Source organism: Rhinatrema bivittatum, chromosome 8 (genome assembly GCF_901001135.1).
Source record: "Rhinatrema bivittatum chromosome 8, aRhiBiv1.1, whole genome shotgun sequence".
In the NCBI taxonomy this organism is placed as follows: Eukaryota; Metazoa; Chordata; class Amphibia; order Gymnophiona; family Rhinatrematidae; genus Rhinatrema; species Rhinatrema bivittatum.
Window position 1 is genome coordinate 194,672,895 of NC_042622.1, and position 24,556 is coordinate 194,697,450.

At 47.1% G+C, this 24,556-nt stretch overlaps 1 protein-coding gene across 2 annotated transcripts in view; it reads right to left on the reverse strand.

Moving 5' to 3' along the window:
- Positions 1-1,035: 1,035 nt before the first annotated feature.
- The window catches only part of NCBP3 (nuclear cap binding subunit 3), a 118,850-nt gene continuing 95,329 nt past the window's right edge, over positions 1,036-24,556 (reverse strand). For both annotated transcript variants that reach the window (XM_029612348.1, XM_029612349.1), the window contains 2 exons: positions 15,152-15,340; positions 1,036-1,868 (listed from right to left, as the gene is read on the reverse strand). In XM_029612348.1, coding sequence (XP_029468208.1) covers positions 1,633-1,868; positions 15,152-15,340 — 425 coding nt within the window. In that variant the 3' untranslated portion in view covers positions 1,036-1,632. The remainder of the gene's footprint in view (positions 1,869-15,151; positions 15,341-24,556) is intronic.

The window sequence follows — 24,556 nt, forward strand, 5'->3', positions numbered from 1 at the left end:
ATGATGTTCAGCCCAGTCTTTCCCTAGCGCTGAGGAAGCTGAAGAGCCCAATGTCTTTGAGATCGACAACACCGGAGATGGCCTATTACCGGCTCCTCTCTCCCTGGACAAACCTGCAGGAAGCGTGGATAGGGACTGCGTGTCCAGTGGTTCACCCCGGCTCCTAGGCATCGACGCCTCAGATGCCAGAGTGGATGAAGCAGACCTTTTGGGGCCAAAGAGTTTCTCCATCTTATCCAGCCGGGCATGACTGCCCTTGGTGGTCATCTGATCATACAATTGACACCCACGGGCATTGTGTGATGCCCCCAAGCAGAGGATGCAAACCTCCTGTGGATCGGTAATCAACATGGTCCGTGGGCACTGGAAGCACCATCAAAAACTGGACACCATGAAAAACAGCCGGCGAGTGGTTGATGATCGGCGGCCACCGAGGAGCGACATGCTGGGAATCGATCGCAATGAAAGGCAAAAGCAAACCTACCATGCCAGAGGGACACGACGCTGAAAACAATGGAAAACCGGGTAAGAAAGTTGAAGAAAAAACACAATAAGAGCAGAGCTCCACCACTGCAAGGCAACTATAATACCACAGCAAAAAAGAAAACGAAGGGGGACCCCGCATGGACATGTGGATAATGGCATGCTCAGTGTGCCAGTCAAAGTTTTAGAAACTTTGAGAAAAGTTTATCGTGCCGGACTCCATTTGATGATGTCACTCATCTGTGAGGACTACCATCCTGCTTGTCCTAGGAGAAAGCTTCAGCTGCTTAGTCACTTTGGTTATTATGATTCCAATCAATCTAGGCGTTCTCTGAATACTCTGAAAAAATATGCAGTGCTGCCACTCCTAAATTATTTGAAATACCAATACACCACGGGAAGAAAGAAAAATTTGGGGAAAGGAACTATTTAGTAACAGAGGGAATGGGCCCAAGAAATATCCATACATCAGTTACAAAAAATATGTATTAGAGTGGACAAAAGAGAAAGAACCGAGAACAAAAACAAACAAAGGACCAGAACCATTGAAGCTGAAGTTTTGAAAAGAATGAATCCTATTGCTTTAATGAAGGGGCTGCAATGAATAAGTGGACAGGTACGCAGAACAAATAACAGGGAGATAATTTCTTAATTATTATTTTAGTCAGAACTTGGGCTAAATGCCACACACAACTACTCGGCAGCCACAACCCTCCCATATAAACACAGTTCCACTTTGCTGAAAACAACTTTGCAGGAAATTAATTTCAGTTTCTCCTAGTTTCTGCACCAACTGTGTAAAAAAAAAAAAAAAAAAAAAAGTTCCTTCAGCACTGAAAGTTTAAAAAATGTTTCCAAATGGGGGGGGTGGTGGGTGGGAGGCAAACAACAGGTATTCTACAAAAGCCAGAATAACCCACTTCAATTTTTGTAAGTCTGAAGCTTGAGAAAGACGCTGTGCGTGGGTAAGCAGGGCTCGGTGGGCACAGGATATTGTATATCTTCTGTTTATTACCCTGTCGCTCCAGGTCCTTGCTTTGAGCATCACAGAGCGAGCAGTTCGCGACGTCTTTAGAAAACGGTTATTTGGAAGGTGGGTTATCGCCACTTTTGTCATGCTGAAGAGACAGATTTGGAGATTAAGCCCCATCATGATTCACTGTCTGACCCAGAAGTGCTCTCCCGGCTAATTTCAATCTGTAGGGAGGGGAGGTTATCCAAGCGGCTCTTCTTCTTCCGCGACTGCTCTTTTTCCTTGATCAGCGCACCCCACGCTCGCTGCAGTTCTGAATCATCCTCCTCCGCAGAGGAGCCAGACTTCTCTGTCTTATCTGTGGTCTTCTCTTTTGCTCTTGGCGCAGCTCCCAGGCGGTTCCATAAACTACCTGTTGTAGTGGAAGATGAAATTAAGAATTCACAGTTAGCAAACTTTTTTTTTTTTTAATTCACTGCAATCTTTTTTCCATAATATTATTTTTCACATAGCATTTCCCTAGTACACAACCGTACAAGACAATACTTGCATATACATATGCTCAATTCTGCAGAGCATAAACGAACGTTGGTGCTTGGCACATACATTTAATGTTTCTAAAGTTCAAATCAAATGGCCAATGGTAACAGTCACGTTGCATCAATTTACACAGCTCACTTAATTTATTACTGAAATTCTTGCAATAACAGCTCTGCAATTCCCCTGAATTCTTGGAAGCTGCCATATTGGTAATATTGCCACAAATTATGCACATTGTAACTGTAATTTATTTTTTTTAATATACTGTAATTTGCATTTATATCCATGCATGGTGCATTAAAGAAGAAGTCACATATACAGATGGAGAAATTACTTACATGATAATTTCGTTTTCCTTAGTGAAGACAGATGGACTCAGGACCAATGGGTTTATGCTCCCCTGCCATCAGATGGAGCCGGAGCCAGGTTTCAAAACTGACGTCACCTTAGATACACCCCTGCAGTGACCTCAACTCTTTAGTATTCTCTTCAAAAGCCACTGTGGACATACTATCAAAAAAAACTTGATTAAAAACGGATAACCGTAACTGTACTCAAACAAACACTGAACCCCAGTAAGATTATAGATGCCCTGGATCTAGGGATTGGATGATGGCTTACCCATAATCTCTTGGAATCGATATCTATTCCATGGTTGAATCTTTGGCACCGATCATGGGCAGCCGTGGGCGGGATGCTGAGTCCATCTGTCTACACTAAGGAAAATGAAATTATCAGGTAAGTAATTTCTCCATTTCCTAGCATGCAGCCAGATGGACTCAGGACCAATGAGACGTACAAAAGCTACTCCCGATCGGGGTGGGAGGCTGCCCGCAGTCCGGTTAACACCGCCCTTGCAAAGGCTGCATTCTCCTGGGCCTGAATGTCCAGGCGATAAAACCTGGAGGTGGTGTGCAAGGAGGACCTCGTTGCTGCTCGGCAGATGTCGAGACAGCAGTCTAGCTTCTGTCCATGAGACTGCCTGAGCCCTACTGGAATGAGCTTTAACCTGAGCAGGTAATTGCTTTCCTGCCTCTACAGAGTATCCGTGACCACCTCCTTAATCCAGTGAGCTATGGTAGCCCGCAAAGCTGATTTGCCCTGCTTCCTTCCACTGTGAAGGATAAAGAGGTGGTCGGTCTTTCAGACCGGTTCTGAAACTTCCAGATACCACACCAAAAGCCTACTGACATTCAAATGGCGGAGGCGGTATTCTTCCACGTCCTTGTGCTTATCTAGGGATGGCAATGAAATGGACTGATTCAAATCAAACTCCGAGACTACCTTGGAACGGTATGAAGCTGTAATGCTCCTGGTGTCATCCGGAGGAATGGTTCCCAACACAATGCCTAAAGTTCAGAAATGAGATGTGCCAAACATATAGCCACCGGGAACACCGTTTTCAGGGTTAATAAATGCAAGGAAAAGACTGCACAGCGGCCAAAAGGAAGGAGCTGCCAAAAACTCTAGTACTAGATTAAGATTCCACAAGAGAACCAGCCACCATAGGGGTGGCTGGAGGTGCTTCACCCCTTTCAGAAAACAGGCCATGTCCGGATGAACTGACAGGCGGGTTCCGTTCACATCGCTCTTGAAACAGGAGAGCCGCTACCTGGACCTTCAAGGAGTTAAGGGTCAAACCTTTATTCAAGCCGTCCTACAAAAATTCCAGAATTAGTGGGATTTTGACCATCCAAGGGGAAACATCACATTCCTCGCACCAGGCCTCAAATACTTTCCAGACCCACACATATGCTAGGGATGTAGAGAACTTCCACACATGGAGTAAGGTGACAATTACTGCTGCCAAACATCCTTGCTTCATCAGGCGAGCCCTATCAAGGGCCAGACCATAAGACAGAATAGAGTCGGATCCTTGTGAAGGACCGGTCCTTGCTGTAGCAAATCCCTGTGCGGTGGGAGGCACGGGGAGGGGGGGGGGGGGAGGGGGAGGAATCTCCACCAGGAGTCTCCACATGTCCAAATACCATGGATGCCTGGGCTAAACTGTAGCTACTAGGAGGACTAATCCCCTGTGGTGCTCGATTCTGCGAATGACCCTGCCTATGAGGGGCCAAGGAGGGAAGGCGTATAGCAGCTCCTCTTCTGGCCAGGTCTGAATGAGAGCGTCGATCTCCAAGGTCAACTGATCTCTTTTTTTTTTTTTTTTAATATCATCTTTATTCATTTCACAAAAAATAAAACCATGTACAAGCCATCCTTCAATAGAGTACTAATAATCCAACCATCAAAAAGAGAGAAAGAGAGTCAATTGTACAACCAAAACACAAACATCACAGGAAAAAGAAAACACCATATGCGAATGCAAACCCAGCCCTTTCACCCATCCCTACCCTCACTCCCCCCCCCACCCAATGTTTAGGAGTTGATAGGCACTAATCACCCTAGCTAATGGGAGCTACACAACTCAATTAAGGATGGGTTAACTGATCTCTTCTGCGACTGAAGAATCGGGGAGCCTTCGCATTGTGAAATGCGGCCAGCAAGTCAATGGATGGGAGACCCCCAGCAATCTACTACTAGTTGAAAGGCTTTGGCCGACAATACCCACTCTCCTGGATCCAGACTCTCCCTGCTTAGCAAGTCTGCTCTGATGTTGTCTTTTCCTGCGATGTGGAAAGCTGAGATCTGTAGATGTATTTCTGCCCATTCCATAAGGAGATCTATTTTCTGTGACACTTGCCTGCTTTTGGTTCCACCCTGGCAGTTGATGTAGGCTACCATTGTTGCATTGTCTGACATTACGTGGACTGCTTGACCCTGGAGCACGTGGCTGAATTGTAGACACGCTATCTGATTGCCTGGGCTTCCAGGTGGTTTATGTTCCAGAGGGTCTCTCTCTTGGTCCAACACCCCTGAGCAGTCAGTTCCTGATAGCGAGCTCCTCAGCCCCAGAGGCTCGTGTCTGTTGTAAGGACCAGCCAGTTCGGAGGGGCAGGGGTACACCCCTGCCCAGATGAGTTTCCTGCAGCCAATACTGGAGCCAAGAGCATACTTCCATCGGTAAGTGGAGGCAAATTGAATAGTCTTGATACAGTGGGTTCCAATGTGACAGCAGGGAGTGTTGAAGTGGTCGCATGTGTGCCCTCTCCCATGGCACTACTTCAAGGGTTGCCACCATCAAACAGAGGACTTGAAAATAGCTCCCCACCGTCAGGTGTATCATGTTCATCAACAAATGCACTAGGACATCAACTTCCTTATCCGCGTGGTTGGGAGGAAGACCTTGCCTTGCTTGGTGGCAAACCAGACTCCCAGATATTCCAAGGACTGGGAAGGTTTGAGAGTGCTTTTGTAATGTTTACGACCCAATCTAGTTCCTGAAGTAAGGAGGTCATCCTGTTGGTCCCCCAGAGATTCTCTTCCATGGACTTTGCCCAGATCAACCAGTTGTCCAAGTACGGGTACACCAGGATTCCCTCTTTTCTCAATGCTGCCGCTACAATCACCATAATCTTGGAAAATGTTCTGGGGGCAGTGGATAGGCCAAAGGGCAGTGCACAGAACTGGTAAGGGTGACCTAGTATCGCAAAGCATAGGAAACTATGTTCTTGCTGGACTGGAATATGTAGGTAGGCCTCAGATAGGTCCAGGGAGGTTAAGAACTCTCCTGATTGTACGGCCATTATCACGGAGCGTAGGGTTTCCATGTGGAAATGAATCACTCGTAGATGTCAGTTGACGCTCTTGAGGTTCAGGATGGGGCGAAAGGAACCTTCCTTCTTGGATACGATGAAATAGATGGAACACCACCCCATATTTTCCTGGGGCACAGGTACTGGGATTATAGCCCTCACCCTGAGGAGCCGTAACAGGGTAGTCTCCACTGCCTGCTTCTTGTGCTGGGAGTGGCAAGGAGATATCATGAATATGTCCCGAGTGCTGCAAAATTCCAGCACATATCATTCTCGTATGACCTCCAGTACCCATTTGTCCGAAGTGATCTCAACCCACTATTGGTAGAAGAGGGACAGTTGACCCCTTATTTCCTTGTTCCAAGGGTGGGTCAGCAAAACTTCATTGGGGGGGTTCGGGACGAACCTGAGCCCGAGCCTGTCCCTCTCTTGGGAAGCCGACTCCGAGAGGATTGAGACCTCTGAAATGTCGAGTTTCTGTAGGGGCAAAAGTGTTGGGAACCCCTGGATTGGCCCCTCATAGGCAAGGGGCGCTGTAACTGTTTTCTCTTATCTTCTGGTAGCCGGGGTACTGGAGATTCGCCCCATTTGCTGGCCAGCTTTTCCAATTCGCTTCCGAAGAGGAGTGATCCTTTAAAGGGCATCTTTGTAAGATTTGCCTTGGAGGTTGCGTCTGCTGACCAATTCCGCAGCCCTGCTGTCTTCTGGCCGAGGTATGAACTAGGTCCGAGCCCGCATCAGCTAAAAAGGTGGTGGCGGATTCCATAACCGCTCTGGAATCTCTGCCCCTGAGAGAGGAGCAGGCATGAACAAGCTACCAGGGCACAACAAGAAGCAATCTGTAAGGTCATTGCTATTGCATCAAAGGCCTGTTTAAGGATGGACTCCATCCGCCTATCATGCGCATCCTTTAAGGTCGCTCCTCCCTCCACTGGTTAGTTGTTTGCTTAGCGATGGCACAGACCACTTTAGGGAAATGCAAACGTTTTCTCGCTGCTGGATCCAGTGAGTATACAGCTTCTAATGCTCATCCACCTTTAAAACTTACTCCTGGGGCATCCCATTCCAGATCAATCAACTCCTGGATGACTCCCAGTACTGGAAAGTAGCAAGAGGTTTTCCGTACGGAAATTAGAATGGGATTTTTCTTTGGTTATGTCATAGAGTCTGCCCCAGGAGCTCCCAGCATCTTCAGGGTCTAGAAAACCAGGGCCAGCAATTCGTCTCTATGGAAAAACGTAACATGGTCCGATATGGTTCTAAACTAGGCGGGGGGGGGGGGGGAATTTCCCCATCTTCCAAGGAATCTGGATCCTCTTCTTCGTCCGTGCCGTCCGTGTCCCTGCCAGGGATACCCTTGGTGAGTCGAGGCATGCCTCGGGGTCTGCCAATAGGACTGGGAGAGGGAGGGCTTACCGGCTGAGGTTCCATCCAGACAGGGGCAAGTGAGGTAGCAGAGTGCGCCTGTACGAATGCTTGAAGGCCTTGAAAGAATTCCATCCAAGAGAAGGCGGCCAGGTCCCATGCCTAGCCCAGGAGGTTTGGGGGTAAGTGCCACTAAATTTCCCTCTGCCATGGATGACCCAGTCCCTGGGTTACTCAGATCAGAGGTACTTCCGGTTAAGGCTGTGGCTGACCCATCCTCTCAATGTGAGGAGCCGGGCTTTAAGTCCAGGAAGGCCAATTCTCCCTGGCTCCCTCACAGCGCTATCATAAGCAAGAATCCAGGTCAGACTGTGCAGCCCTAATATGACAAGCGGCGCAGAGAGAAAGACATTTATGTTTCTTTGCTGCCAGAGCCATTGGTGATGGTAACTGAGTGCTCAGATGGCTCGCACTTAAAATTTTATGTGCACAGATTTCAGGCGCCTACAAGGGCCGGAGCGAGGTACATGCACAGCCTGTATACCCAGCTTTACTTATATTCTGCGTCTAGTAAGTTGTGCGCGTATGTACATGCGTGACATTATGCGCACAGTGTATTCGCAGAGCCTCCATGCACTGTGCGTACCGAAGCTCTATGGTGGGCAATACAGGCACAAAGCCGTGCGCAAGATGGCGCCGCCATGGCCTACCAGGCGGAGTGCCGACCAAACCTAAAGCGGGGCCTTGCCCACTGGAGGGGGGGGGGGGGGGGCGCTCAACCCGCTCGGAAGCCCACTTCCCAGTACCCCAAAAGGATCAGGAACGACGTCAGTACGGCACACTGAACAAGGAGTCCAGAGGAAGTCTTACCTAAACCCCTCCAATGTCTCTGAATCAGGAGGTAAACCTTACTTACCTGGGCTCAGCACTTACTGAGTACAGAGACGGTCTCCAGTTGTGGGGGGGGAGTGGGCTTTGGCCGTCTCCGCCATGCTCAGCTTCCTGCACCCGTTGCCTTTCAGCTGCTTCAGCAGCAAAGTCCACGCTGGGAATAGACTACCGGACCAAGGCACACCTCTGAGGGATCTCGGAAATTGCCTCAGGAATTCACAACTGGGGGAGGGACCTTTAGGTATCACCACAGGGGAGTGAGGCTCAATCTTTTCTCCCATTTAAAAGTAGAATTTCTTCTTCCAAAAGGTATAGCAATCCTAATAGGGAAAGCATGTCCGCATCTGCTGGAGATGAAGAAATACTGAAGGGCTGAGGTCACTGCAGGGGTGTATTTAGGGTGAAGTCAGCTTTGAAACCTGACTCCGTCTCCATCTGCTGGCTGGGGAGCATAAACCTATTGGTCCTAAGCATAAACCTATTGGTCCTATCTGGCTATACGCTAGGAAAATCATAAATACAATAATAAAACAATCTTCCTTTAGTTATTTCACTCCATTATTTTGGAATGAATTCCCATTAGAGCTCCAAATAGTATCAAATCTTCAAAAATTCCATAAAGGACTAAAAATGTGGTCATTTAAATAAGCTTATTACAACTAAGAGCTTTGAATAACTGGTAGAAATTGATTTTCATGTACAATCTTATCTGTATTTTAAAAAAGGCTATCAGTTTATAAAGGAAAATTAGTTCTTACCTGTTAATTTTCGTTCCTGTAGTACCACGGATCAGCCCAGACCGTGGGTTGAGCCTCCTTTCCAGCAGGTGGAGACAGACTAAAACTGAAAAGGGTATCCTATATGAGGACAGAGCCTATCCTGCAGCCCTTCAGTATAACCATTGTCAAAGCAGAAAACAACAAAACAAGAATAGGATCAAGCAAGTAACCAGAAAGCTCAATGGAGCAACTGTAGAACAATGTAAGAAACATGGTATGACTATCCGCTCTTGCATATACTTGGTACTTGAACAACCAAAGCTTCTGGTGTAATTGATCAATATTCTAGCAAAGAATGAAGTATCAAAATCTGCGAATCTGCAAGAACAAGCTTCGAGAGGACAGAAAAGAAAGACAAACAGGGAAGGGCATCTGGACTGATCCGTGGTACTACAGGAATGAAAATTAACAGGTAAGAACTAATTTTCCTTTCCATGTACGTACCTGGATCAGTCCAGACCGCGGGATGTACCAAAGCTTCCCTATCCCGGGTGGGACCGAGACAGTCCCGCTCGAAGCACTTGCCGCCCAAAGGAACCAAAACCGGCGCTTGCACATCCAGACGGTAATGTTGAGCAAAAGTATGAAGGGACGTCCATGTGGCGGCCCTGCAAATCTCTTGCGGAGAGACCAATTGGCTCTCCGCCCAGGAAGTAGCTTGAGAATGTAGCGAATGAGCCTTTAGGCCCTCCGGAACCGCCCGACCTTGGCAGAGATAGGCCGAGGAAATGGCCTCCTTAAACCAACGTGCAATAGTGGTCTTAGAAGCCGGTTTGCCCCAATTGGGACCACTCCAGAGAACAAAAAGATGGTCCGAGACCCGAAAGTCATTGGTGACCTGGAGATACCTGAGTAGAACTCGTTTGACATCCAATTTACGAAGATCACCTCCAGCGGTACCTGCAATCTCCTCTGGAGAGAAAGCTGGAAGCTCTACCGACTGGTTGACATGGAAGGTGGAGACAACCTTTGGCAAGAAGGCACCGTCTTGAGGGAAACACCTGAATCTGAGAAGCGCAAAAAGGGTTCCCGACAGGACAACTCTAGAATCTCAGAAATCCGCCGAGCGGAGGACATAGAAACAAGGAAAACCGCCCTGAGCGTAAGGTCCTTTAGTGTAGCTCGACTGAGAGGTTCGAACAGGGCAGCACAGAGGGCCTGGAGTACCAGATTGAGACTCCACGACGGGCAAGTATTGCGAGCAGGAGGACGCAGGTGTTTGACTCCCTTCAGGAACCGAACCACGTCCGGGTGGCCCGCTAGGGGATGATCCTTGACCAGACCAAGGAGAGAGCCGAGAGCGGAAACCTGCACGCGCAGGGAATTGAAGAAAGGCCCTTGGAGAGACCCTTCTGTAGAAAAGAAAGAACCAACAAGACCGGGGCGGAACGTGACGAGACACCTGACTTCTCACAAACAGTCTCAAAGACCCTTCAAAAACGTGCACGTAGGCTAGAGAAGTCGACTGCTTCTGGGCTCGCAGCAAGGAGGAGACAACCTCCTCCCTATAGCCCTTACACCTCAGGCATTGCCGTTCAAAAGCTAGGCCGCTAGACAAAAGCGATCGGCCTGGTCGGAAAATACGGGCCCCTGCCGGAGCAGACGAGGAAGATGACCTAGCCGTAGAGGTCCGTCCATCGCCAGGTTGACGAGATCCGCGAACCAATGCCTGCAAGGCCATTCGGGTGCTACCAGAACCACAGGTCCTCGGTGGAGTTCTATTCTCCTGAGAACTTTGCCCACCAGGGGCCACGGGGGGAACAAGTACAGAAGGACGTCCGCGGGCCTGGGGAGAGCCAGAGCATTCACGCCCTCCGAGTCGTACTCCCTCCAGCGGCTGAAGCACCGATTGACCTTGGCATTGCGCAAGGTCGCCATGAGGTCCAGATGAGGGGGACCCCACCTGTCGACAATCAGATCCATGGCTGCTTCCGAGAGTTCCCACTCTCCCGGATCGATTGGCGACTGAGAAAAATCGGCCTGAACATTCTCCTTGCCCTCGATGCGAGATGCCGCCAGGCAATCCAGGTGACGTTCTGCCCAGGCGAAGAGACGGCTGGCTTCTAGGGCCACCAGGCGACTGCAGGTGCCCCCCTGACGATTGATGTAAGCCACGGTGGTGGAGTTGTCGGACAGCATTCTCACCGCTTTGCCGTGTATCAGGGGCAGGAACTCCTGCAGAGCCAGACGCACCGCCCGAGCTGCCAACCGATTGATGTGCCAGCGAGTCTGAGTCGGCGACCAGATCCCCTGGGTGGACTGGGACAAGCAGATCGCACCCAAGCCCGAGAGACTGGCGCCTGAGGTTACTATCGTTCACTGTGGAACTTGAAGGGGAATTCCCCGGAGAAGATGAGGAAGCGAAAGCCACCACTGCAAGGCGGTGACAGTAGAATCCAAAAGCGGGAGGACTATGTGAAACTGTTTCAACACCGGCTGCCAACGGGATAGCAAAACTTTCTGTAATGGTCGCATATGAGCAAAGGCCCAGGGAACTACGTCGATGGTGGAAGCCGTGGACCCTAAGACCTGCAGGTAGTCCCAGGCCATTGGGAGAGGCAGCGAGAGAAGATTCCGAATCTGGCCGATCAACTTGAGGGCCCGCGCACGAGGTAAGAAGACCTTGCCCACTCGAGTGTCGAAGTGGGCTCCCAGGAACTCTAACTCCTGGGAGGGCTGAAGATTGCTCTTGGAAAATTTCACTATCCACCCAAGGGACTCGAGGAGAGCTAATACCCGATCCACTACCTGTTGGCAAAGAAGCCAGTCGTCCAGATAGGGGTGGACTAGGATTCCTTCCCGGCGAAGGGCCACCACCACCACCACCATGACCTTGGTGAAGGTGAGAGGTGCGGTTGCGAGGCCGAAAGGCAGCGCCCGAAAATGGAAATCCCAGTTGAGGAAGTGCAAGCGAAGATACTTCTGGTAATCGCGGTGAATCGGAATATGGAAGTACGCCTCTGTCAAATCGAGTGAGGCGACGAACTCTCTGGGGCGAACTGCCACGATGACCACTCGCAAGGTTTCCAAGTGAAAATGTGGGACTTTGAGGGCTCGGTTGAACCTCCGGAGGTCTAAGATTGGTCAAAAAGCCCCGGCCTTCTTGGGGACCACAAAGTAAATAGAATACTGGCCTCGCTGAGCTCCGCTTTCGGGACCGGACAACTGCGCCCAGACTCAATAGTCTGGCGAGGATTTGCTCTACCGCTTCCCGCTTGAGCCTACTGCAGGGGAGAATAGAAAGAGATCCGGAAGATCACAAACAAGATCGAAGGCATAACAGTCTCAGACAATGTCGAGGACCCACTGGTCTGAAGTGATTTTGACCCATTCCTCGAATAAAAGGGAGAGGCGGCCGCCTAGAAAAGGGACAGAGGAATGGGTCGACTGAACTTCATTGTGTGGCAGGCTTAGGACTGGCCCTCGCGAAAAGAACGACGCCCCCGAAAGGGCTGCGACCAAGATTGAGACAGAGAAGAATAACCCCTAGAGGAACCCCCTCGTCCGCAGGGCATATACCTCCTCTGTCCCCAGACACGAGGGAGTAAAGGAGTGTGATTGTTTCGGACTGTCCTCCGGAAGCTTATGAACCTTGTTTTCCCCCAAGGAATCAATAAGCTTCTCAAGGTCCTCGCCAAAGAGCAACTTCCTTTGAAGGGCAACGTGCTTAGCCTGCCTTGAAGGACGGGTCGGCCGACCAATTGCGCAACCAGAGGAGACGTCTAGCCGAGATCGCCGAGGCCATCGCCATCGCTCATAACAACTCATAACAACCTCCAACTCCTGTAAGAATGTGACTGTAAATATTCATTAAGTTATTTATTATCCCCATTCAATTCTTTTACTCCCCACTGTTCCTCTTCTTTCTCTATCCCAGTTATTCCACCCCTGGTTTTTTGTAACTGCTTCCCCTTTGCACCAGTTTAGTTCTACTGTTCTTTGCACCCCTTGTTTGTATGTAAACCAGCATGATGTGACTTGTTCATGAATGCCGGTATATAAAAAAACATAAATAAATAAATAAATAAAATAAAATCGGCTGGACGTGGAGGAGGTCATAGATCGCATCAGCCCAATATGCGATGACGGCTTCCAGACGTTCAGCCTGCTCCGCCTCTGCAGACGGGAGGTCCTGGGTGCTGAGTTACTGTTGAATCCACCTGAGACCTGCCCGCTGCATGAGACTGCTGCAGATAGTCGCCTGGACCCCAGAGCCAGGACTTCAAAGATACGTTTCATATGGGCCTCGAGCTTGCAGTCCTGTCCGACCTTCAGAGCCGTCGCTCCCACCACAGGGACTGAGGAATCCACGGTGGGAATTTTCAACATATCCAAGCATTCCTCCAGGAGGGGGTAGAGCTTATCCATAGCCCGCCCCACCCGGAGTCCCGCTTCGGGAGCCTCCCATTCACGCAAGAATAGCAACTTGTGCATAGGATGAAAAGAAAAAGGGCTTGCCGGAGCCCTGAGTCCTGCCAGGACCGGGTCCATATTCTTGGGCAAGGAGGCCGTAAGGGTATCCGCAGGGGTCCCCTCCAGCCCCAATTCCTGGAGGACAAAGGGGATGAGGGGCTCCAACTCCTCCTGCTGGAACATGAGGAGAACCCTGGGATCGTCCCCCTCCGGGGGAGAGGGCGCTAGCCAAATCCAAAGTGGGATCAGGATCGGGAATAACCGGGGCCACCGGGGGGTCAGGGACAGGGGCCACCCCTGGAACCACCCGCAGCGACCCCGAAGGCTCCGCAGCCGGGCAAGCAGGCAACGACGCAGGGTGCGTAATTTTAGCCGGGGGGGGGGGGGGGGGGGGGGGGGGGGGGGAACGACCCTTCTCCTCCTCCTGCAAGCTAGCCAGATAAGATTTATGCAGGAGGACAAAAATCAGATGAAAAACGAGCCCTGGATTTCCCGGTGGTGGTGGTGGTGGTGGTGGGAGGGGGGGGGGGGGCCAGGGACCACATCCAGGGGGGCCTCGGGACTCAAATCGGGGGGAAAAGTGCAAAACTCCGGCTCCCCCGCTCCAGGCAGCTCCGAATCAGGAGCTGCCGAAAAACCCAAAATGGCCGCCATTCTGGGACTTTGCCGACCTGGGAACGGCCTGGCCATGTGCTGGGGATTCGATCCCTGGGCTAAATTTGCCTGCCGAGGAGGGGCCTTCCACACCTGGCAGGCTGAGCAGAGCCCCTCGCGCAATAGGCACAACGAGGGCTGCCCACAAGCAAGGCAGGCTGCTTGCCGCGGCATCCGCAATGAAGAGGAGCCACGCTGAAGAGAAAAAAAAGCTAAAAATAGCCTTGATTGGCAGCCCGCCGGCAGGAACGGAGGCAGGGGAGTGAAGCCTGCTCACTCCTGCCTGTCTGGCTGCAGGTTCGATCCAAGGTAACGCCCACAGAATAAAATTACTAATATTTTAGAATTTAATTTATTTTATCAATTTTACTATTTCAATTAATTTTTTTTTTTTTTAAACGCGGACTGAGCACACAATGGAGCCCTATGCTTCCTGGGCAGCCAGAGGGGGGAGACAAAAGACTGGATGGACCACCAGCCTCAGTCCCCATACCTGGAAGCAATCATGGACTCAGGCTATGCACTGCACAAGGGGCGAAGCCCCCGAGTCCGTCAAGAGCCAGGAGACAGGACCGTCTCCTGCACAGAAAAAAAGTTAAACTCCTTCCCTAACTAATTTTTTTTTTTTTTTTTTAACAGAAGAAATCCAATCAAGATCCCTAAGGAAGAAGTACTTGCTTGATCCAGAAGAAAGAAAAGAAGGCTGATTATCCTAAATCAGGAGACCGAAGGGTGAGCTGATCCACCTCCTGGAGACAGACAAATACTGAAGGGTTACAGGATAGGCTCTGTCCTCATATAGGATACCCTTTTCAGTTTTAGTCTGTCTCTACCTGCTGGAAAGGAGGCTCAACACACGGTCTGGACTGATCCGGGTACGTACAGGGAATGTTTTATTGTTGTTATTATTATACTGGCTTGTGTGCTCTAATTTAATCTTTCTGGGTGATGAAATAAAGTTCCTGCTGAGATAACCATGACACTCAGCTAAATTATAACAAATTAATAAGTCGGCTAAGTAAACAGGGTAACCTCTGTGCAAACATTTGAATTAAATTCGAGAAGCTATGGGCAACCAATGCAACTTATACGGTACTGGAGTCACATGGTAGATTTCTTAGCATGTGATTGGTCAACAAGGCCATATCATGACAAACATCATCATAGAGCTTGAACTAATTAGATCACAGTATGTGTACAACATTTTGGGACACTGATGAAGCCAACTGCACCCAGGAGTTTGGGGGAACTACTGGGAAGTTTAAGAGAGAGTCACAATAACCCCTTCTAAAAAGTACCTTTTGAATGGATACTGTGTGCTGTAACTTCCCCCAAACATTGTGTGATGATGATGTCAGGATGAAATGAAGACAGAGGCAGACTTTCTGCAAACCAACCTGCTTTCTTTTCTTTACCATCTGAATATAGGCCCTTGACATCTGGTGGTGGCTGCTGCTGCTGTGGTTTTGGGACTCCTAACCTGCTGTGCACATCTGAAATGGGTTCTCGGCGAGTGACTGTAATGTTGCTTGTGGTCTTGCTGCTCTCTGGAGAATGCGGTCTCTTTCCTAATCGCTGCCGTACATCTGGAAACAAACATTCAGTCCTGTGTGAGCAGATCTCATGTTTGCTCACATGGCTTTAGCCAGCGACAGGTAACTTGCAGATACACAGCAAGTGCAGCCAATTATTTATATCATATTGGAGCTAAAATTCCTAGGCTCATTGGTTTCTCCAATACATAATCTCTCATATATGGTTCAATAAGAGCTTACCTGCTAATTTCTTTCCTCAAGTCTTGCCGGACCAGTCAACACCAGCGGGATATATCTAAGCTGTCTTTATCCCAGGTAGGAAATACCTAGCACTGCTTCCACGACTCCTGTTGCAAACTTAGTTTCTTTCTTCTCATATAGGTCTAATCTATAATGCTTTGAGAAGGTATGCAAAGAAGCCCAAGTGGCCACTTTGTATATGTCTTTCGGGTCTATTGCTCTGCATTCTGCCCATGAACTGCCTGTGCTTTTGCTAAGTGTGACAAGAATCTCAGACCTTTTCTCTTTCCTGCACATTCAGATTTCCTGAATCCTGGCAGACAAACTGATCGACTGAGGCGAAAGTTGGGCACCATCTTGGGCAGGAATGATGGCACCATCTTAATGGTTATCCTTTCCTTGGAGAACGATAGGTGGAGGTCCCTGCATCAGAGGGTGTGTAACTCCAAAATCTGTCTTGCTGAACAAACAGCCACAAATAGGGCAGTCTTCAGCGTTAATTTATTGAGAGGTTCTGCTGGGACCCTTAGTACCAGTTTAAGTTCCATGGCAGTACCAGCACCTTGCATGGAGGTCGTAGCTGCTTTGCTCCCTTCAAAAATCGGGTTACATCTGGATGGGCTGCTACCAATCTGTCTTTCAGCCAGCCCCTGTAACAGGCAATTGTTGATACCTGGACCCTCAGTGAATTCAGGGCCAAGCCCTTCTCTAGATGGATTGCTCCTCAACTTCCTCACTTGCTTCCTCACTTGTAACTTTTCCTTTCCTTCATTAGATAAACCTTCCCTGCCTTGGAATCAAACTGTGCCCAAGGTATACTAGTCTTTGGGAAGGATGCATCTGGCTCTTGGCTTTGTTCAATACCCAATCTAGTCTTTCTAGCATTTGGGTTTTCCTCTCTGTGACCTGGTAATCCTCCTGCAGTGAATTGGCTCTTATTAGCCAATCGTCCAGGTACAGGTGCACCCTGAAACCCTCCTTGCGAAGGTAGGCCGTCACTACCATCATTACCTTTGTAAATGACCTTGGCACTATTGCCAGACCAATGGACAGGGCCTTGAACTGGAAATGCTGGCCTATCTCGAACCATAGAATGTGCTGAAAATCTTCCCTAATGGGGATGTGGAGAGAGGCCTCTGAGAGGTCTAGAAAGGACAGAAATTTGCCTTCTCTTACCACTGCTTTCACTGTTGCCAATGATTCCATGTGATGCTGTGGTACTACTAGCGCCTTGTTTATCCCCTTCAGGTCCAAAACTGGCTGAAAAGTGCCTTCCTTCTTGGGACTTTAAAGTAGATTGAGTAAGCATCTTATCCTCTTTCCTCTCGAGGAACCAGAATAACTGCTTGTAACTGGATCTATTTGTCTAAGGTCTCCTGCACCACCTTCTCCTTTCCTGTCTTCTAGGGTGATGATCAAAAAAACCTTTTATAGGAAACTTCAATTCCAGGGATAGCCTCCTTGTATAATATCAAGGACCTCTTTAATGCTGGCAAACTTCTTGTAGTAACTCTGTAATCTGCCTTCTACTGGAGGTACAGAGGGGCCCCCGAGAACAGTCACCGTGAGCTCTTACTGACAAGGGGGGCCTATTCCCTTCTCTAGGGATGGGCCGGTTACCATGAAATGGCTGCCCTCATCCTGGCATTCTGGAAAATCTTTGATTCTGACCCCTACCTACCCTATACTGCCTTCCATCTCCAGGCCACTGCCTCATTGGCATACAGCAATTAACTTCCTCTGCCTCTCTTTTGGTAGTCTCTGAGGCTTCTCACCAGCTAGGTCCTTGACCAGCTTCTCTTTAACTCCTCTCCAAATAACAGTCTCCCCTTAAATGGGAGCTTATTTAGCTTGACCTCTGATGCTGTCTGCTGCCCAGTTCTTTAACCAAGGTGTATGCCTTGCCATGACCTCTAACTGCTCCTTTTGCTCTTATTCTAATCAGGTTGTACAACATGTCTGCCAGGTTGAAGCTGCTGCTGATTCCATAAGAGCTGGGTCCAGAATATTTCCCTGTGCCCCTGTTGCACCAGGCTCTGGTTCCCCGTGCTGCAACCATATCATAAGTGCCCTGGCAACATATCCCCCACATACTGCTGCCTGCAGGGCTAATGAGGACAAAACAAAACTCAAAGGTCTCTAAACCTTTCTATCATGAGGGTCCTTCAACGCTGCCCCGCTTCCATGGGTATCGTTTTCTTTACCACTGCAGAGACAGCCACATCCACCTTAGGAAGCTGCAACATCTTATCCTTATCTTGCTGATCAACTACTTACAGCCTCTGCATAGTCCTCCTACTCCTCAGCCTTATCGCAGGGACCTCCCATTCCTCTGCCATCATACCCTGAATGGCCGAATGTATTGGGAACACCCTAGCAAGCTTCCTAATTTGGTTGTGTATTTAATAACTCATTAAAGTCGAATTTAAAAAACAAAAAAAAAAAATACGGCTGATCAGGTTTAAAACCGGACTGACCTTTGCTACTAAATCCCCGAGTTCTTCTGCTCTAAACAATCTAAGTGCAGAATCGTCCTGTGTGCCTTTGGGGTTTCCCTAACTCTCCTCCGATGAACCTTCCTGTGAGGACCCTTTTTTCCTCCTCCTCCGAGGAAGTCCTTTCTTTTGTAAGTCTGCCCAGGCCCAGCCCTTCTGGGCCTCTTATCTCCCAGCATCCCCAATCACTCCCTCCTACTGGTTCTCTCCTCGGATGCTGACCTTCCTTTCAGTGGCAATAGGCTTTATGTATTGCTAGGATGAACTCTTGAGAATTCCTCTTCCCCCCTTTGCTAAGTCCTGGGCCGGCCACTTTCTGATGCTACCGAGTGCCTATCTGCTGCATCTCCCTACTCAAAAACAGCTGGGAAAATTGAACTACTCCGTGCGGCTGGGACCACTTGCCTCCTCCACCACACTCCCCTTTCTCTGAGCCATCACAGTTTTTACAAAATGAGCCTGCCTAGCTGGGGACACATCCCGCCCTGCACTCACCGCACTTCCTACCCCTCTCCATACCTGCTTCCGGGGCTGGTCAGCAGGTAAAGGCCTCTACTGACTCGAACTCTCACTGCTGCAGTCACTTTGTTTCTCTCTCTCTTTCCTTTTTTTCTTTACTCACAAATTGGGTGTATTGGAAAATTCAGAAGACCGCCCCCCCCCCCGATTTGCCATGGGGAAGGGAAAATCAGTCCTGATGAGGGCTGATGTCCTTAAAACTCCCGGCTCTGGCTTCCTTGGAGGAAAATCAATCTTAACGAAGATTGCTGCCCCTGAGCCACTTCTGCACTTCCTGCTGCATCGCTCCCTACCATCTGCTGGAGGCAGAGACTACTGATTATGTTCCTGCTGCACCAGCCTATATAGGAAGGTGACGTCAGAAAAGAATCTGGCACTGCCTCCATCTGCTGGTAGGAGGGACAAATCCTGCTGGTGCTGACTGTCTGGTAGGACATAGAGGAATTTAATACTGCTCGCTGGTTTAATTGTTCTGGCTTTCCACAGCCATTGTTTAGGAAAATGTAAGCACCATACAAGAAAGACAAATATAAAGCAATATTTGACTGTGCAAAACATCAGCTTGCCTACGTCTTTGCTTGATGGCTTCCTCTTTTGGACTTATTTCTAGGGTTCCTAGGTTATCCAACATGTTATTTATCATTTCCTTAACACACAAAAAGGCATGCACCTTGAGCTATGGCTACACCCCCCCCCCCAGTTTTATTGATCCTTTCCCCGAGTCTGCTTTCCGCTGACAAGGTTCTTCAACCTATCAATTCAGTTTTAATGTAATGTATCAACATGGTTAAAATGATAAATTAATAGGCTTGAAATAAAAGTTAAGGGCCATTGCATGTCCAAGCGAATTTATTTCGCTGCATGTACACTTCTCAAAAATGGGCAATGAACGCAGGTTTTGAAAAGAAGTCCCTGCATTTGGAAGCAACTTTGGATCTTTGAAGTCGCTGGTGTAGTCTTGGAAGACAACGGTAATACAAATATGGAAGGTAAAGACCCAGGTGTAATATACACACAAAATAAAATATACCTGACAATATTAAATGTATATTAAGGCTAAATTTGTATTAATACAAAATAATATAGCAAAGTTTCCAGGTCAATTTTTTAAATTTCAACACGCCACATATATGGAATTTCTATTAGAAAACATTTTTGTAGGACCACTGCCAACTGAGTCTGTATAACAATCAGACCCAACATAGGAGAGGTCACATTGCTTTATTATTGGCGAAGACAGACCGCCAACGAAAGGATTTGAAAAACGCCAGTTTGTTTGCCAGTTGGGGAATATTTTATCAATAATTTTTCGAGGCTCTACATTGAAGGATTTGGAAGATTTGACCCCTGAAGCAGGACCTGGGTGGTCCGAAACGTGATCACGTCGGGACTTCATCTTATATCCCGGTTTGAGCTAAGTATTACAATTGATTGCGTGAGATTTTATGCCAGACAAGAGCTTTTTGTGGCTTAGTTTGAACTTACAGGTTTAGAGAATTTACTTTCCCATGGCAATATTTTTTGAAAAACTACATAATTATTAATAAAGCAATGTGACCTCTCCTATGTTGGGTCTGATTGTTATACAGACTCAGTTGGCAGTGGTCTTACAAAAATTTTTTCTAATAGAAATTCCATATATGTGGCGTGTTGAAATTTAAAAAATTGACCTGGAAACTTTGCTATATTATTTTGTACTCGTACTTCAGGTTTCTGGATTGTACAGTTGGGCTCATTGTTTGTAAATTTGTATTAATACACAATACTCCTCAAAATATAAAAATATATTTTTTATCACCATTAATTTTGACAAACAGATTCAATAAAATACCAACACATTCATACACTATCCACAAACTCAGTGCACTCATACATACCCGACAATGGGCCCTTGTTTCACTGAAAAGTCAGCTTCTTCAGGGGACATTTAATACATGTTTAAATAATCCACAATGAAACCAATTCAACAATTTCCCTTTAAAAGACAACAAAAATACAGCTATGTAGCATGTCTCTCATAGACTGTAACACAGATAAATGGCATTGTTTACAATAAATGTTAAATTCCAGCCTCTAGAATGAAAACTGGAGTAGTGTAATAGTGTATTTGTGTCCAACTTCTTTCTGAAAATAGTAGTACACAATTCACCCTCTGCTTTATACACTATCAAATCCAAAAACGACAATGAATTCTGATTAGACTGAAAATCAAACTTCAAGTTAGGATCAAGCCCACTGATCCACTCAAACTGATGTAAACATTCAATAGATCAAAATCATAAAAAAATATAGTCAATGAATCTCTTCTAAACTACTATCTTGCTCTAGAAAGCTGATGTATATATATATATATATATATATATATATATATATATATATTGATGCTCAAAATAATTCACGTTTTAGAAAATGACTCAGTTTGAATCTCCTTCTTTGAGACGAGAGTACAAGTTACCTAGTCATTTCGACTGTTTCATGCCATGAGTTATTTATGGTATTACATGTCCTTGTAATCAGGTATCTATAAGCCAGACAAAGCGCCCAGTTCACATGCATATATTGGAACATTTAAGCTGTATCTGCAGTGAAAAGCGAATGCACCCTTGGTTGAACACTGGAGGACTGCCCGTCATGGGTTGTTCAATTTAAAGCTTTTTGCTCTTTGTTAAGTCACATTTCACCGTGGTGTGGACATCTCTAGAATATTAATATAAAAAGTACAATGATTTAGTTATGAACGGAATACTCTTTCTCCAATGGGTTTAAATTGAGATACTGAGTGAGGTGCATATTTGTAATTGTCCAACTTTGGGGTAGGATTCTATCTATGAATACCTATTGTTCAGCCAGTGCAGCTACATCAAGATAGGCGTGGTTTCATTTTGATTTAAGCATAAAAGGTTATGAGCTGTAATGTGCATGCTCAGCGGTTTAGACTGTTGCCTCCATTTTCTTTATTCCAATGCTTATAATAGAATGATGTATATTGCTGTATATTCAGTGTGATATGGTTTATGTGAGTATTTGAGTATTGTTTGGGGGCCAATAAATGTGTCTTTAGTTACAAGCTGAAGTGTGTAATTTATAAAATGTTTTTACATAAGAACATAAGAAAATGCCATACTGGGTCAGACCAAGGGTCCATCAAGCCCAGCATCCTGTTTCCAACAGTGGCCAATCCAGGCCATAAGAACCTGGCAAGTACCCAAAAACATATTGTCTACAGATTATTGATGTATGGAGCCAGTGGAATGTGAATCGGATACAAATACATGAAATTTATCAAGTGAGTTTCTTGTTTAAAGATTAAGTAGCTTGCGGGATATATTCATGTAATATTTTTAAGTATTCTGTTCATATCTTTTATGGATTGAAAGTTTTTGATGCATATTGGAAGCAGTGCTATAACTTATCATGCCATACAGCTATGTTATAGGGGTGTGCATTCGTTTGCAACATATTGGTAATCCGCAACATATAGGGCCATATTCGTTGTATTCGTGGGGAAGCGAAACGTATCGCGATTCCCCATAAATACAACAAATCTTCACCGAATTATTCGGCAGTCTAAAGGAGCGAATTTAAACAAACCCCCCCCCCCAAGACTTACCAAAACTCCCTGGTGGTCCAGCGGGGGGTCCGGGACCCATCTACTGCACTCACGCCGTTGGCTGCCAGTATTCAAAATGGCACCGATCAGGGCCGGTGCAAGGGGATTAGGCGCCCTAGGCGAGCCTTCTCCCTTGCGCCCCACCGGTCTCGGCCCCGACTCCTACATCGTTCTCAATCACGCCCACCGACTGTGTGGTTTTCTGGGTTGCGAGCAGTTTGGGGATTGCTCGCGGCCCACCAAATCTCCACTCCTCTTTGCCGCTGCTTGCAGCCCCATATGGTTCGCACCTAGTGGCGCACAAAGGGTCTGCGGTGCCTGGGGGCTAATGCATTTGTGTGCCTCTCCAGCATACCCCCCTTAATCCTTCTTGTACTAATGCTTAAGGTCACAGAAAATCAGTGGCATCTCTAGACAGAAGAAATTTTTTTGGAGGGGGAAGCCAAAATGACATTTCTTCATCACACCCACCTCTATAGCATGGATCCTGCTTTAAAATTAGTTACAAAAAAAAAAAAAAAAGTGTTAATAAAAAAAAAGTCCAAAGGGTCTTCTGCGTAATTTTAAAAAGCTGGCCAGTTTCACACTTCTAGTACAACTACTATAAAATCATTTGATAGCCTCATTCAACTAATTCTATATGGCTATGAGAGTGAAGTCTGGAATATATAGGAAGGGACAGAAGGTCAATATAAATCCTGCACCTCCAGTTCTCTAACTCTGTGCATCCACTGAAATTCCCCCAAACAATGGAGCTTGGATGTTTCTCTTACAGCTCATCATACTAAAAGATATTTTCAAATTCTGGTGTCACCTCACAGTAACAGCAGCACAAACACCTTCCACTGCCAGGCACATTGTGAACTAACACAAAACCCCGCAAAAAAGACACTTAAAATCTATACTACAATCCCATCGTAACACAACAGTAATAACACCAAGGACTCAAACAACAATAACTCTACCTGTGAAAAAGCAAGGGTAAATATTACACTGGGTCCTAGAATACCAATACACCACCTACTGAGGAAACAAAACAAACCCGATTGCTATAGATCCCTATGCTAGCAGAATCTTTCATCATGGTCACACCATAGAGCAGAGACACAGACTCTCACCAAATACAGAATACAAAATAAAGGAGCACAAATTACACAAAAACTGAAATGGAAACTCCAAGAAGCCAGACTCTTTGTATTAACAATGGAAAAACAGAACCACCATTCCTCATAAAACAAATAAAATCAAGAAACATAAAGCATCAGTTATAATAGTAAAACCATAATAAAAGAATATTTTAAAACTACTGATAAATAGAATTTCTATTAATTAAAATCATATACATGTTTTACAATTTCCCAAATACCAATAAAATATTTCAAAACAGCACGTATATCAAACACCCAATAATTAAAACTAATAAGGATTTTAAAAAGCCCCTGCTGTCCCCTTCTGTGGGAGCTCTTGATTTCCAGTCACCCTGATATTGTCAAGGATTAGGAGGTTATCCTCTCTCTCACACATACTCACATGTCCATTCTCTTTCACACATACACTGTCACATACATACACATTCATGCTCTTATATCCACTATAACCTCTCGCTCTCACAGACACTGACACATTCACAGGCTCTAAGACACTCTTCTCCCCCTCCCCACACAAACTCTTACTCCCCTGGATTTTCTCATACACACGCATGCTCTCACACTCACTGGCTCCCTCACACTCACTGGCTCCCTCATACACACCCATGCTCTCACACTCACCCAGGCAAGCTCCCAGTATCTGTCACACACACACACACACACACACACACACACGGCAGGCTCCCATTCATTTTCACACCACTTCCTCCCCATCCCCCAGGCATGCACACATTCATTCTCACACACACAGACCCCCAGGCAGGCTCCCATTCATTTTCACACCACTTCCTCCCCATCCCCCAGGCATGCACACATTCATTCTCACACACACACAGAGACCCCCAGGCAGGCACCCATGCATTCACACACATACACGCCCAGGCAGAGTCCCATTCATACACATGCACACACTAAAGGCAGACCCCTCTCTCTTTCTTTTGCCATTAACCTCAGAACCTCTCTCATTCCTCTGCTGCCACTGTTGCCGCATGGCTATTGGGGAGGCACTGATTGCTGCTACTGGCACTGAAGCCCATTCTGCTGCCTCCTCTGTGCAGGCCCCATGGGCTTCCACTTCCTCCATGCTGATCTCGTACATTGTGAGATGCGCATAGAGAAAGTGCTACTCTTGCACATATCCAAAGATTACATGTGCCAATCACTAAAAAGTAATTTTATTTTTTACTTTTGCTGTCTGATCTTAGTTTTCTAATCGGTTGGTCACAGGCTTTTTTCTCCACCTTCCCTTTCTTAT